The sequence below is a fragment of the Amblyomma mixtum genome, chromosome 6 (genome assembly GCF_055824585.1).
Source record: "Amblyomma mixtum isolate Tamu chromosome 6, ASM5582458v1, whole genome shotgun sequence".
In the NCBI taxonomy this organism is placed as follows: Eukaryota; Metazoa; Arthropoda; class Arachnida; order Ixodida; family Ixodidae; genus Amblyomma; species Amblyomma mixtum.
The window spans coordinates 150,540,139-150,555,710 of NC_143017.1; the positions used below are offsets into that span (position 1 = coordinate 150,540,139).

At 46.3% G+C, this 15,572-nt stretch overlaps 1 protein-coding gene across 2 annotated transcripts in view; it reads left to right on the forward strand.

Annotated features, from left to right (window-relative positions):
- Positions 1-15,572, forward strand: part of LOC149340761 (thyroglobulin-like) — a 95,495-nt gene that overhangs the window by 33,897 nt on the left and 46,026 nt on the right. For both annotated transcript variants that reach the window (XM_089549611.1, XM_089549612.1), the window contains exon 5: positions 2,657-2,854. In XM_089549611.1, the coding sequence (XP_089405737.1) occupies positions 2,657-2,854 (198 nt within the window). The remainder of the gene's footprint in view (positions 1-2,656; positions 2,855-15,572) is intronic.

A 15,572-nucleotide genomic window follows, 5' to 3' on the forward strand; every position in this document is an offset into this window, starting at 1 on the left:
GTTGCCACTGTTTTGAAGTGAATAGCAGTATAGCGTGGCCTCCGGAATTGGCAGCGAAAAATCTGTGTCGACGCAAGCATTTTACTCTCGAAGTAGGCCACTGGTGGCGCAATCTCTATTTCGTTTCTTGGTCTTTTCCAGCTTATAGAAGCTGTTTTTTTTTTTTCAGTGACAGTGATCTCTTTGTGATTAGAACGCGATACTCTGTCGATACGGCCCAATTTCAATTTGTCGTCAGTTTCCCCTTAATACATGACCACTCTGCGGTGAACACGCCTAAGCGACGCAACCGGCTACAACTCGCTAAGCTCTTGCTTGCAAGCCGACATTCAGTAGTTTTTTTTTTAAATGAAAGCTGCGTCGGGACATTCCTCAGAGGAAAGGATGCCGAAGCATTGTGCAGTCATCAAACACCCTTAAATATATCAAAAGCTCCCACATTCGCCAGCTGACCAGTGAGGAAAGCTTTCAGTCTCTAGGGGGACGGGGAGTTATCCAGAAGGGTCCTGTGGTCACAATTATTTATGTATTTGTTTGTAGTACCCTTAAGATACAGTGTACATTACAGAGAGGCAATAGAAGCTAAAACGTAATCGCGACAAAAAGCACAAAAACAAAGAAAACTGAGAAGAAGAAAAAGCGCACTTGATTGCACCACAAGACATTGACGGGACTTATTTGCGAGGTCGTGATCACTGAAGTATATTTTGCTATGTATTTTGAATATGAAGAAATCAGCTATCTTGGCTATCGATGACGCTAGAATAATCGATAATGTGCTCCTATGTTTCATAAGGGCCTTATTTATGCCAGCCTTGAAGACGGTGCCTCCAGGAGCTGGTTCTTTGTAACGCAAATGATGAATACTTTTTTTTTTGTCCTGTTTGTCTAGATACAAGTGCCTTGGCGACCTGCCCACACAGTCATGTAGGCAGTAGAAGAACGTTTTGTTGTCGTATCGACGGCCTTAGATGCCTTGCGTGGACAAAGAAATACGTATGGGGAAACGAAACAGAAGCTGATAGCACAAATTGGGCCGAAAGCGAAGAGTACGCGTAGTGATGGCGGCCTAACTGTATTTCCCCGCCTGACCTAGTAAGAATAAGGGATAAAATGATCACATGCGACGATATCGGAAGGATGGCTGCCCGCGAAAAAACCGTGATTTTCAGCAGACAAAGCCTTCTAGACGACGTGCTAACGCAGCTAGACTACCACCTTCCGTTCGGTCTGCTTTTTCCTCCTCTAGTGCCTGCGCTGTTTGTACAAGGAACACGTACACGTAGTAAGATTGACAGCCCTCTCAATGACCCAGTCTCGTTCCCACTTTAGGCATAGGAGCCACCCGTATCACAATGCTTAAGCGGCTGCAGCTACGCACACCCGGTCATTTAGTTCACGGCGTAAGCCATGATTTGAACGAAACGGCACAGCATTGACCAGAAGCGCCCAGTTACGTTCTGCTCCAGCAGAACTGTGCAGCGCTGCCGAGGTTGCAGAGCTGGCGGCATTTGGAATTGAACCTTGCAATTTGCAAGGTTTCGACGTAAGAACTCTTCCGAATTGTCCGGCGTCCTTGCTGGCGTTTAACCTGCCTGCGTTACAGGCTCCCACCCCTCCTTTTTTCCGACTTCATTGTTATTCTGTTGTGTGTTTTAGTTCCGGTTTGTTTTTAATGGATTGCATCGAGGCTTGCTCTGTGTATATGTACTTGCACCTTGCTTTTGTTGCATTCCCGTCTATCAACTACGTGCGGTGCATCAACACAGTCTATAGTATACAGTATACCCGCGTCCCGTTGAGCGAAGACTCTTTCGTCCCCACTTCTACACTGAGTCTCAGCTCCCGTCACTCGGCCCGCCCTCGCCCGCCACTACATTTGTCACCCATTATGGTCCTTTCCTTCCCTCTCTTTCAACTCTAGTGCCAAGCGCTTGCAGTCTAGAGCATTCTGCCTCTAGACGGCCCTTTTGCCTGAGACCGCGTAAAGTACTGTCTCCTTCGCTGGCAGTAGTGAATGACTATTGGACGGCCCCCGACCAATCATGAACCGCCATCACGTTGCAATGACTCCGTAAACTGGTCCTTTATTAGCTGACGCTACGTCCGACTTAAGCAAATGTTTCATCGAAACGGTTTTGATAAAAGAAGGTATACATGCGACAGTGCATCGACCAGTCATAGCAGGTGTCGAGGGTTAATGACAGAATTGTTGACGCCAATCAAGGCGAAGCATATCCTACTGCAGCAGTGACATTTACGAAAGAGCCCGTAGCGTGACCTACAACAGCTTTAGACTGAAAAGCAGCGCATTTCACATTACGACTCAACTTATATCAATCACGAAGCGACTTTTATTATCGCTTATTTATCCTTACAAACGTCAAACCACGTGCACCTTTGTACAGACGCAGGGCGCGCGTATTGATTCATGTGCACGGTATTTCTTTGAGCTCCGCCCCAGTAATTCATTCGTATTCAGAGCGGGAAGCTATAGTGCATCCATTAATGAGTCGGCTGACGGTAAACAGGAAGCGCTAGAACTCCTGTAATTGAGTATGCCGGTGCCGGTGCCGTCCGGGGCTGGATTAATTATGCTGCGTAGCATCGGATTTGTCGTAGTGCGCCGAAGTTTAATCCTTCGCTCTCTCGGCAGGTTGCTCGCGGCAGATGACAGCGCAGCGTCGCCAAGGCCGGGCCGACTGGATGGCGGCGCCTCAGGTGCGCTGCGACTCTCGCGGCGACTTCCAACGGCTGCAGTGCCTGGGAACGTTGTGCTACTGCGCCCGTCGGGACACCGGCGAGCCGACGGGGCCGCTGGTTCTCATACAGCACCTGGCGCTGTTGTCATGCTGTGAGTAAAGTCACTGGAACTCTGAGTTCCAGTGACTTTAGCTGTGAGTGTACAGGAGTATATACAAGGTGTTTCGCCTAAGATTTTACACACATTTTAAACATATGCTTTTTGAATTAGAAGAGCGCTTTTTGGTTTGGTTTGGTTTACGGGGTTTAACGTCCCAAAGCGACTTAGGCTATGAGAGACGCCGTAGTGGAGGGCTCCGGAAATTTCGACCGCCAGGGGTTCTTTAACGTGCACTGACATCGCACAGTGCACGGGCCTATAAAATTCCTCCTCCAAAGAAATTCAACCGCCGCGGCCGGGATCGAACCCGCGTCTTTCGGGTCAGCAGCCGAGCACCATAACCACTGAGCCACCACGGCGGCTAGAATAGCGCTTTTTACGGCATAGTATTGTCAGCGGTGTAGTACATCAGAATGCAGCGAAGATGTACCAACTAGCAGGCTGGCTAATATTGAATAATTAACTTTTTAACTGTTACGGTTAGGCTCCTTAATTATTAATAGGAATGTAGTCCACCGTAATTAATATCCATATCAGTTTCTAGGATTTCGAATACGCGGTTACCCTCGGCGTTGTGGCACAACAAATTTTGGCTATTTCAACGAGTTACGTGTACTGGAGAGGTTGCTTTGCCTGCAAGCTTCTCGAAAGCACACGTATTTTGGCGCGATGTAGCCAAAATATGTTGGGCCAGCGCTCTGAAGGTAACCGAGTTTTCTAATTCTAAAAGCTTAAATGTATGTTAATTACGGTGGACAACACGCCCCTCAGTAATTAAGGTGCCCAAAAGCAATATTTAAAAAGTTAACTGTTCAATATTAGTTATCCAGCCTGGTAGTTAGCACATCTTAGCTGTATTCTGATTACTACACCGCTTATAATGCTTTGCCGAAAAAAAGTTCTCTTCTAACTCAAAAAAGCACATGTTTAAAAATCGTGTAAAGTCAAATATTAGCTGAAAAACCCTGTATATATATATAGCAGGCAAGGGAAGGGAAATGAGGGGCTCGTTATGACATATATAGGAGGAAAGCCAAGGAACATATAGGAATGTTTTTCTCTTTTTTCATAATTTATGGTTCGAATAAATGATAAATTAATAGTGTAATTATTTTATCGCTGAAGGATAATCGATTTGGGAGGAGAAGAAGAAACAACCACATGCCGCCGGTGAGATCCAAAGCACCTGCCACTCTCCAGGGGCTATATATATATAGGATGTTGTTGTTCGGGGCTTGTTGCGATGACGACAGGCTCGTGGTGAGCTCGTAATCTCAGGTTGGGGGATGGAGATGGGATCGGACCAGAGGGGTCGGGCTGTTGAGTGGCCTTGCAGTGCGAGAACGCGAGTGCCGCAGTGATGAGGAATAGTTGGAGGAGGTGGGTCTTGGTTTTCCGGTGAGGTCTTGCTTATAGCTTGCGAGCAGGGGTGCTGGTCTGTGCTTTTCGGAGGAGAATAGAACTTCATTAGAAGCCAGTGTCATGACTCCTTGAAAAAGAGCGCTTGCTCTGCTAAGGTTCCTTAGTCAACCGCTGAGTCCGAATGGAGCCGAGCACTCTAGGATGGTGTAAAAGAAAATATATAAAAAAATTGAAAATTGGTTTTCAGGAAAGCAAATGACGCAGTAACTGTCTCACATATCTCGTTGAAAAAAGGGTAAAGAGGTGTAGTAGTAGTAGTAGCAGTGGTAAACAATGCCAATAATAAAGGTTCAATGGTCCTGGGAGGTGGTTGGAGTCCTTAGTTCAGAACTCCTGCGGCCCTCGCTGCTGCCGTGGTTTGTTGTGTGCAGACGTGGCTGGGCAGCTACGCATATTAGGTTGGCATGGAGCCAGAATCAACAGCGCGTGTGTTTACCGTTGTGGAAAATTCCCGCAAGCAGATGGGGCGACGACGGAACTACGTTGCTGAAGATAGAGTATCGACGGCTGCTCAAACTCCGAAATGACGGAGGTGGCGAAGCAGGCCTAGCGGACTTCAGACTCTAAGGCTGTGTCACTCTAAACACGTTGTACTGTGAGGTGTCCTCTACATTTTGTTTCGCTGCTTTCGCTTAAAAGAGACGCTCCACAAATAATGAAAGTGAACACATGTTGTTGCCAAATTTTTTCTCTCAAGGCGCACTGAGACAGGGGGAGGGGGCGCTCCAGGAAAGATAAACGTGCAGTTCAAAAGGAACTGATTTGCATGGAAACGAGATGAGGGCTCCGAAGTAACGCATCTGCGTATGTTCTAGCAAAGACGCCGCAAGTTACAAGCATGACCGCTTTCGAATACGCATTTCTTGTGCGGGTATTACGCACTTTGCGAGTACCTGCGAGGAGCCTCAAAAAGGAGCCTCGAAAGCTGGAAACAGAAAAGTTTAGCAGGCGTCACAAGAACTTTGATGCGGAACTAATTACACTAGAAAAGAAAAAAAAAACTTAATCAACTTCTTCTGTTCTAGCTACGAAAGCGGAGATGGTTGAACGAAATGACCTAGGCTGTCGTCCCATGCATCTTTTTTCCCTTTGAAAATATTAAGGTGCTTGAATTTCAGACTAACTGTAATGCTTGTTTCACGGAAAACAACTATGATTTCTTCCTCGTCGTCCTGGCAAATAGCTCTGCAAAAAAACCAGAAATTTTCTACCGTTGTTCAAAAGTAGAGGCGCTTGATTACAACTGCTTGTACTTCATTACTTTGGACATGCACCTTTTTTCTTTTCGCATCACAAGTTCTCGATCGAGAGCTATGGTTTGTGCACATTTTTTTTTTCAGATACTTGCATATGTGTTTACATTTGTTTTGGAAAACAATTTATGTTATGTTACGGGCTTTCAACTACGTGCCAGACTTGCCAATGTTCAGATAATCGTTACAGTTAAAAATCGATCGAACGAAACCCGATTTTACGAAGTGCCCGATCTAACGAACAAATTTTGATGTTCTCAAGAGCGCGAAATAACGAAACAAACTACCACTAAACCCGACTTTGCAATTTTTTTCGGGAAGTTTTACCAGATGGCGCTTTCACGCAGAAGCGATTCGGGCCACTTTCGCGGACTTTTCGTGCGCGCAGATGCGGGTCAACGGCAAATACGAAGCCACGGTAGCTTTTGGTTGCCGCTACGTTACGGTCTTAGATTCTGAAGGGCGAAAAAATGCCCTCCTCTAATGAATTTCCCGTTTTAACAAAATAATTCGTGGCTGCTCTCCATTTCCTTAAATCGAGCTTTACTTGTATTAATTTGTTCGTTTTTGTTCTATTTCACGGGCCTGTGCCCCCAGTATGAATACATAAAAAAAAATCCCAGCACCTTCGTACAGCGCTGGCTGTTATAATGGGACGTGTCACAGTTTTGGCGTCGTTTGAAGCCATGCGTTTTTAAGATGTGGCAACATTAAGTGATGCGTGGCTCGTGAGCGCACTGTCACTCAGTCGCTCGCTACAACGGTAGACGAGATCGACCACCCGCAGTAGTACTCGGAATAAATTTGCGAATGTCACTGCGAACGCGAGCTGAAGTGGAGACTGCGTGAACATCTGGAGTATCGCGCTCGTAAAGTGAGGCGAGGTTTTGAACGGCAAGCGATTGTCGACGTTCGGAGCCGTGATGCCGATATGCAACGACTACGCCAAGATGAGGAAGTGAGCGCTTGAAAAGCTGAAGCAGCCGTATGCAAAACGCAGGCAAACCACGATGGTGTCACCTGGGTGTTTGAACCTCAGTTCAACTCAAACTCGTCCGGTTTTATATTATGTTTTGTTAGCAAAAGGCTCTCAAAACGCTTCAGTTTCTGTCGTGACGTTTAACCGTCTGATTAATCAGTAACGCTTTAGAAAGGCGGGCTAGGCGACCATGTATAACTGAAGTTCGCAGCATCGTTGATGTTAGCCTCGTAATTATTGCGCCATATATTCCACTATTCGTGAGCGTCAGTATATTTATGTCGACGCACCAGCGCTGAGTGAAGTCTAGAAGTGTAGGAAGATAGGCAAGAATAAGCAGACTTACGAAAAAAAAAAACTCTGAAAACAAGGAACGAAAAAGATATAAGAACAATTAATCAACTTAAGGAAGCAAGTTTCATTTAAATTTCGCTACAGATATCGATTTATTATGAAAATTACCGTTTGGTCGCGTAATTCTCTCGCACACAGGCGTGGTCGGCAGTGGTGGTTTTGTGCTACGTAGCTGTAGTTTTACTTATGTAACTCGCGGCAAAGTTTCTTTAAAGTGGCAATTTAGAAGCGAACGACTTTCAGCGGGCGTTTTTTTTCTCACCTCCTGAAATTCACATGAGCTACTTCTCTTTTCCTGCTCTCGAATGACAAAATTTCAGCCTTGGAGCGAGCGCTGTGGATGCCAGAACAATAATCAACAAACGACTCGGCAGTAACGTGGTCTCAAGCCTGTTTATTAACGCCTTTACTAGCGCCTGGGTTGTTCCTTTTTTGATTGGACATTGGATGCAGCTGTACTGCATCCTCTACATTTTTCGTTTGCAACTTCGTGCTCCAGAAACGAGGCCCGGTGGAGCGTATGCTTCATGCTATCATCTCGAAGACCTGTTAAGCCTGATTACGTACCTTAGTGCCGCTCAGGCCGCCCGTCAGCTCCGGCCGAGCCCCGCATCCAAGGTAATTACCGTGACGCCCGCCCTCTGCGATGCGCTCAGACTTTGAGGTACTTTTCTCAGGCCACAACGTTCTTTATTGCGCGCCTGGGGAATTAAATTAGCTTCCCAGTGTCCTTTCCTTGCGCTTGTCGCCGCTCCCGTTTTGTTGCTAAGAGAAGAGGGGGGGGGGGGGGGGGATAGCCCACGCTTAGTCCTCGCACACAACGTGCCACGTAACTACTTCCCCCTCTTCCGCCATCGTCCCCAGTACCCACGTTATGTACAATGGCTACCTGGATGCCCCTCCGGTCTTCCCAGTTTGCGGGAGCTACCCGTCAAATACAAGCATGATGTGGTGTAATGACGTGGGACAAATGTTTAATATATACCTTACATAACCTTGCATAAGGACAGCTTACACAACCTTCAAAACTTGTTCACTACAACCCTCGGGAGAGCTGGCTCGCTCCCCGAACGAAGAAAGTGTGACAAATTTTGCTGACGCTCTTAATTCAGCGCATTCACTGTGCGTTTGTAGAGAAGTTGTAAAAAGATGTTTAGAGCGCCGGGCTTGGAGTGGGGAGTAAATTTTTTTCCCTCAAACCCCATGCAAACAGCAACAAGAGCGACATCAAAATTCTGCGATAGACTATCGAATGAATGCGGGTAATGATCAGCTCTTAACCAGGCACTCAAAAACATCGTGCGTCTGAGCTTAGCAGAGTGAACTAACATAAGGGGTCGTATCAGTACACATGGTTTGCCGTGACTTTACTGTGACTTCCACGATAGCGGTTTGCTCTGACCTTCCCTCCATCATAGCACCCGCGATGGCACGTGCAAGTAATCTATTATTATTTGCAATGAGGTTTGTCGGGGGAAGATTTCAGTTTTAGTGCGAAAGCGCTACCTAACACGGTCCCAACCAAGTATATTGCGTGTTGCCTCAGAGTAACTCGGGTAGAATCGAATAAGCTCGGAGGAGCGTAGCGTCAGCTGTAGCCCATGAAGGGGGGGGGGGGGGGGGGGGTGACCTTGGTCGAGCCTAGCATAGCAGCAGCCCGTTCAGAAATAAACTAAATATTTTCCACAACTGGGCAATATCGTCGCCAGTAGTGCCGGCGACCGAGCAATGAGCCAAGCAAGCTAAACACATGCTTTCGCACGTCTACTCGGTTTAACTACGCTAAAACCCTACCACTTTTTTGGTGTCAGCAACCAAGAATTCACTTGGCGCCGACTCACGTGATCACCGTCTGTGTGATGGTCACATAATCCCTCCTCAGATGACGTCACGTGGCAGCAACGTCGGTGTAGTGACGTCGCGCTGTCACAGGGGGAAAATAGCTATGCAGAAAGGAAAGGAACTAACTTTCTGATTCTTGATGAACTCTTCAGTCGGTTTGGTTTGGTTTATAGGGTTTAACGTCCCAAAGCGACTCAGGCTATGAGAGACGCCGTAGTGGAGGGCTCCGGAAATTTCGGCCACCTGCGGTTCTTTAACGTGCACTGACATCGCCGAGTACGCGGGCCTCTAGATTTTCACCTCCATCGAAATTCAACCGCCGCTGCCGGGATCGAACCCAGGTCTTTCGGGCGGGGCTGGACGGAAAGATTGAAGGAATGGTCTGAAAGAAGAGGTAAGGGGGTGGTGCAGTCGAGGGCTCCGACTTAATTTCGACTACCTAGTGTCCTTTAAAGTGCACTGACATCGCACAGCCCACGGGTGCCTTTTTCATTTCGTCTCCATCTGGGCCACCACGGCCTGAGTTTGAACCAGAGTACTCGAGCTCAGAAACCGAGTGCTTTAACCACTGAGCCACTGAAGCTGGTCTCGCGAGATCATCTGTGGACTAAATACAAAAAACAATGCAGGGCTTGTTGTTAAGCCCACACGTTTAGATCGTAGACGACATCAAGCCTGAAGTGCCATCGAATTTTAAAGGTTTGACGAGCACATGTTGACATGGCAGTGCCCTAATTTTTTTATTCAAAAAAAAATCTTACAATATGTACACAAGAACCTCCAGCTACCTGTGACGGACGTAGAAAGGCTAAAATTCTAATCGCCTTTAAGGTTTCAATGTACGGAGCAATTAGAGATTGTCCTACATCCTTAGAGCGTGCAGCCATACCTGCTCGACCCATCCGGTTGTGCTACAGCTCTAGGTAGTACGCGACGCACACCCAGGTTTCAGAACTGGGCTTTAACGCACAATAATATTTATATTTGTCGATAACAAATATCATGGAATACGTATTTGGTGAATGTGAAACAATCGTGCAATAAGTAGCAAAATAAAGTTTTCTACGAATAAATTTATGTATTTACGGAAGAAGATAGAAAGACACGCCATTTCTTTCTCTCGTCTTTCTTCTCCCCGTCACCGTTTCACCCACTCTAGTCACCTCCCATAGTCCTCGATTCTGTTGACAATATTGTTCATGTCTATTATAATGTTGCTTGAATGAAAATTCGAGAGCTGGGACAACTCACCACTCGGTACCACTGTGATAACGCGCTAAAAAGAACTAACGGCTCGGTATACGCCGGTTTCGAAAGATGCGCGGTCTCCTGAGCGCTTATAACTCAATGTCAACAATGCCCTGAAAAGAAGACACAGAAACTCAACACAGCGACGCCTGCTTGACATGCAAAGAAACGGATTACATGGTGCACACGCATAACAGATGTTGACCCGCAAACAGTGCAGCCGAGTGCGCCCGTGAAAAAAAAGAATAGTGCAAAAAAAGAACTGCAGGACCCGTGACAGATGGAAACGCTCCGAGAACAACTCAAAAGGCTGTACAAATAAAGTACGAGTTTTGCACACTAGCGCTCATCGTTCTGAAAAAGAAAAAGCGAGTACAACGCTCAACATTTCGCACTGCCGAAAAGCGCTAAGAGCTGACGACAGAACATGGGGAAAACCAAATCTGCAGGAGCGTCGCGAGGAAATAACTAAAGGTACGAGATGTGGGGAGAGTCTTCGCGTCGCGCCTGGCCCCGAAAACAAAAAAAGGAAATAAATTTGAAAATAAAGTAAGAAAGAAGACGTGCTCTCGACGCACGCGAGATGAATTCGTCTCGCGAGCAGTCAAACGTGCAGCGGGGTCGACGGCGCAGAGGGCACGCCGAAAGTGAGACATCATTTTCTCTCCACGCACCCGAGTAAAACGTTGGGAAGGCTCGAGAGCACACATATCTTTTCCCTCTCCTCTCTTTCCCATCTACTCTCTCCTCCCCTCCTTCCTCGCCCTTCCGCGGTCTCCATGGCAACGGGATTGCTCTCCAGGAAAGCGGGAGCACTCCCTGCACGCGCTCCCTCTCGGGAGCGCTTCCGAGCGTGGGAGTGGACCGCAGCCCGAGCACGTGTTGCGCCCCACGCTAGCCTTTGCCGCCGTCCCAGCGGATTCGGAAGGCTTCTGTGGCTGCTGGCTCTGTCTGGGTTTCTGCACACGTTCTGGCCGCCCAAACGTGCTCACCGCTGTTGGTCCCGCTCTCTTGTTCTTCTTCACCTACCAGTCGTCGCGAGTATTAGTTTACGGTATTTTTTTTTTCTCTTGCGGTCTCTCAGGGGGAGAGCTGAGTCTGCAGGTGCCGATTATTTCAGGTGCCGATGCAGGTGCCGATGGTTTCGCATGTGTGTAGTATTCCAAGAAAGGACGATGCGAAAGGAGAAATGATAAGGAGCTGAGCGGTACCTAGAAAACGGAAGTTCACTATGCCACTGTGTCGAGCATAATACAGAGAGGAGTGGGTAAGGCCAGCTTAACACGCAGGTAGGTGATGAGGCGTAGAGCGAAGGTGGTGTCCTTTTTCATCGTAACTGTTGTTATGGACAGAGTTATCGCGTACACAAGACCTCTTCCTTGATATTTTTCTCGTCAAAACGAGTTCAGCGTCTCTCAGCACGTGCATTCTTCCCTTTTTCGTTTTTCGTTACTGCTCGCTCCGCTTTTGGAGCGTTAGCTGTTATTCGCTCTTTCCTTAGTTTCATGCCGTTTTCACTGGCGTCCGCAGCTTCACTTGTCGCCTTCCTCAGGTGGCAGGTTATAAAATGGAGAGAGGGAAATTCTACTCTCTACTTTTAGGGGATGGAGGGAGAGAGAAAGTGGAAGTGGAAAGAAGGAGACAGGGTTGGTGGTGACGGTGGCGTTGCGGCTTGGCGTTGTGGCCATATGTGGTCATAGGGTTCAGCTGGGCTGGGGAGAAGGTATGTGAGATGGTCGTATAGACGCCGTAGTGAATGGCTCCGGAAATTTCGACCACTTGGGGTTCTTTAACGTGCACTGACATCGCACAGTACACGGGCCTCTAGAATTTCTCCTCCAAAGAAACTCCAGCCGCCGCGGGTTCGATCCCGGCCGCGGCGGCTGGAATTTCTTTGGAGGAGAAATTCTAGAGGCCCGTGTACTGTGCGATGTCAGTGCACGTTAAAGAACCCCAGGTGGTCGAAATTTCCGGAGCCCTCCACTACGGCGTCTCTCATAGCCTTAGTCGCTTTGGGACGTTAAACCCCATAAACCAAACCAAACCAAGCTACCGCTGTCACTTCATCCACGACAATGGGGAAAAGCTCGGATCTCTTATTTTTTAAACTTTAATGTTCAACCTAAAACATTATCGTTCCGCTGGCTTTTCGATGCATCTGTTAACAGTGGGTGTTATAATAAAATGCGTATCAAAATTATGTTAAATTTCAACTGTGTTCGCAAGCAAATACTCTAATCAACATAAAAAAAAGAACCTTTCATGACGCTACCTTCAATACTAGTGATGGTCATCCAATGTGTTTAGAGGAATCCCCCAAGGCTGAGTAGACTTGAAATAAGGAAGAAGCTTTATTGGATTCTTGTGAGTAATTACTGCCTTACTGAATACGAGCTGAATACGAAGCTTTCTGGTGCTTGTGCTTGAAGGATGTGGATATTTCGAGGGCAGTTTTATCGATTACTTGAATGATTTTAGAAAAAATAAGAAACAAAAAACATTTCTCACGATTAATCTTATTTTACCTTTTAGGAATTTGCCTGTTACATTAACACTTTCTTTGCTGCGCGGCGAAACTTGTCTGTTTTAGTATCGCATTTCCAAAACATCCACAGAAGAGATTTTGAAAGAGGGCGGTCAATCTCGGCTCTCGATGTACACTGCCTAACATGTCTGAGGTTGTTGCATTACGGAAAGCCTGCATTCTGGATAGTGTGTGGGTGCAGTAAGGCGGCATAAAAACAAGAGAAATATCTGCAATCAGGTGTCTCGCCAGCCCAGCAGAATACGAAACCATTCAGTTGTAAGACCAGTAAACTAGGAAAACTGAACTGACTGGCTGACCCAACGAAATGCGATACGAGCATAGCACACAGACAGTCAAACACAAAGAGGAATAAAAGCGCAGCGACCGGTATCATTGCGGTTAGGCCGGTTCATTCCGAGCTTGACTCATTAACCAGGCCGACGCTTCCAGCGAGGGGATCTTAGGGAGGAAATCTTAAGCCGCCAAGCTCAGCCAATGAATGGCGAAGGAAGGAGTGCTAGATACGACGGCACAAATCCCCAGGGGAAATCTAAGCGCTTATCCTGGGCATATCGGCGTGCTTATAGTGAGACAAGCGGTTAGATAACCGCTTCCCTGAAGGCTCGGTGGTTTCATTGAGTGCGCGGTCTTGAAATAGGAGCTTCTTTCGTTTGTGCAATGCGCCCAGTGAAGTAAGCAGTGGGGGATGCTACTAGTCAAGAGGCAATAAAGGGCTGTAAGAGGATCTCATTAGGTTTTTTTTTTTACCTTCGTTTATACTGCACGGAAGAGGTGCTATGCGTCCTTTGATGATGCAACGAATTTTAGGTGCTCGTTTGTAGTCTTGTTTCGTTGATTCCTAGAGTGTACTGCTCAACAACTTTGAGGACCCGTTTTTGCTAGCGCGCATAGGAAATTTTACGGGCACACGAACATGTTAGAAAAAATAAAATTAGTCGGTTTTGGGCTTTTTTGGTTATCAACTTCATCTTTTGCCTTAGCTCTTGATACAAAATGACACAGTGATTTAGGATGATTATTGCATGTTGTAAAACAAGCTATATGTGAATACGCAATATGGACAAATAAACTACCCGATAATGTGCAAGGGCTTTCATTTGCTTATGGTAAGCAGAAAAAAAAATGGCTGTGGCTTAGCTTGGTTAAGCCCGGTAATTGCGAAAGCAATATCCGTAGCTACGCCATGGTTCAGCTGGTAGTGTAGCTGGTGGTGGTGCTTGTGGTTAGACTTGTGGGGATGCATCGGTTATACAATCCAATCCAATCCAATCCAATATGCTGAGAACGTGTTTAAACACGTTAGGAATGCAATGAGTGCGGTCTGTAGCTTCCTAGCCTCACTTTGCGGAAGCAAATGGATGACGTTTGAAATCGTTTTTTTTTGCATTCGTTTATTTATTTCAGTCGTAAAAAGTGCGCGCACTAGCGCATATCCATAAAAATAATATTAGAAAAAAAGAGAGGAAGATAGAAGAAGTAAACTTCTTATCTTCCTGTTTTGTTAATTGCGATTCATTACTTTGGTTTGGTTGTATTTATTTCAATGACATTTTAAAAATAAACAGACAACCACGACTACCACAACAACCACCTTAATTCCGGAGCCCTTCACTACGGTGTCTCTCATAGCCTGAGTCGCTTTGGGATGTTAAACCCCATAAACTAAACCAACAACACCACCTTAAATCGACTCTCGTCTGGTTAGTGTGAACGATTTTTTACAGAGCTAATCCAATATATGATATAACGCACATTTTGTTACCAATCAATTTTTTGGCAGCATAACGAATTATTTGATCAGATCTGTCGGGTAGTCAAAGCTGATAGGAATCAAATACTCATGGATAGTTTTACAAGGTGGCGACATAAGCGAGATTTTCACCACAGCGTGGTGCATGGCCTGAATTCGCTGTTGAGAATGGCAGCTCCACTGTGGCACGGCATGTGAGCCTCCGCACCTGTTGCCTCGACCGATGCAGCGGGTTGCTGTAGCGCACTGCGCTCAGCTGGAACATGAAGAATATGAAATCTGAGTGATCTTTTTAAGATTACAAGGATACCTCGACATTTCATTTAAACGGTGATATGTTATTTTTAATGGCTATAAAATTTATGCGTTTTCATAGCCCCATGGTTTCATGGAAAGATGCCGGAATATGCGGTAGTTTTTATTTATTGCAAACACTTGGAAGCATAATTTGAAATAATTATTGGAGAGTTGCGTTGAGCAGTTACAGGCAATTGCTGGGAACTTATAGGTGCATGCTGCGGGATATTGACGCAAAATTTTCAGGACACACACAGGACTGACAAATTTTTAGGACTCAACACGACTCAAACCTTAAAATTAAGGCGAAAAATTTTGAGATTAAAATATCTTTTTCTTTTCAAATCTAACAGATTGCTATTGAGCCCAGAGCAATATTTGAAGCCATTTCCTGCGACACGGTCAACGACGCATCGTCACTCTGGTTCACTAATCCCATTCTCCACAAGAACTAAAGTATTTAAACATCCCACCTTTCCTCGTACCAGAAATGACTGGTGTGCTATACCTATGGCTGCATTAAATAGCATTGATTTCATTGAGAAATAGAACTGACCTCATGAAATCTTTCGGATTTGTGTTTTAAATCTTTCACAGCTTTTTTGTACCTGTATTTCCTTGTATCGCCCCTCCCAGAAAGACCCCGAACGGCTTCAAGTATTTTAATGCATCAAATAGATTATGCGCTCACATTCTGACTTTCCCGTTAGCTATATCGCACTGTCCGGTCAATTTCGCTCGTCCATCCTTCTTCACATCTGCACAGGTACAACAGCACAGCAGCAGGTGCAACGGCCAGTCTACCCCTGCACTTAACCCGTGTTTTACTGGTGTGCCTATGCCAAGACCAATCTACCCTTGCTCTGCACCCGCGCTTAATTTGTGCTCCTGTGCAAAGGTCAATCTAGCCGGCTCTGCACTTGTGCTTATCTTGTGCACCTACGCAAAAGCCATTCTACAAGGCTGTTTCTTGGGCTATTTGGTTGCTCAAAATTTTGACGAAAACGTAAGCGCAC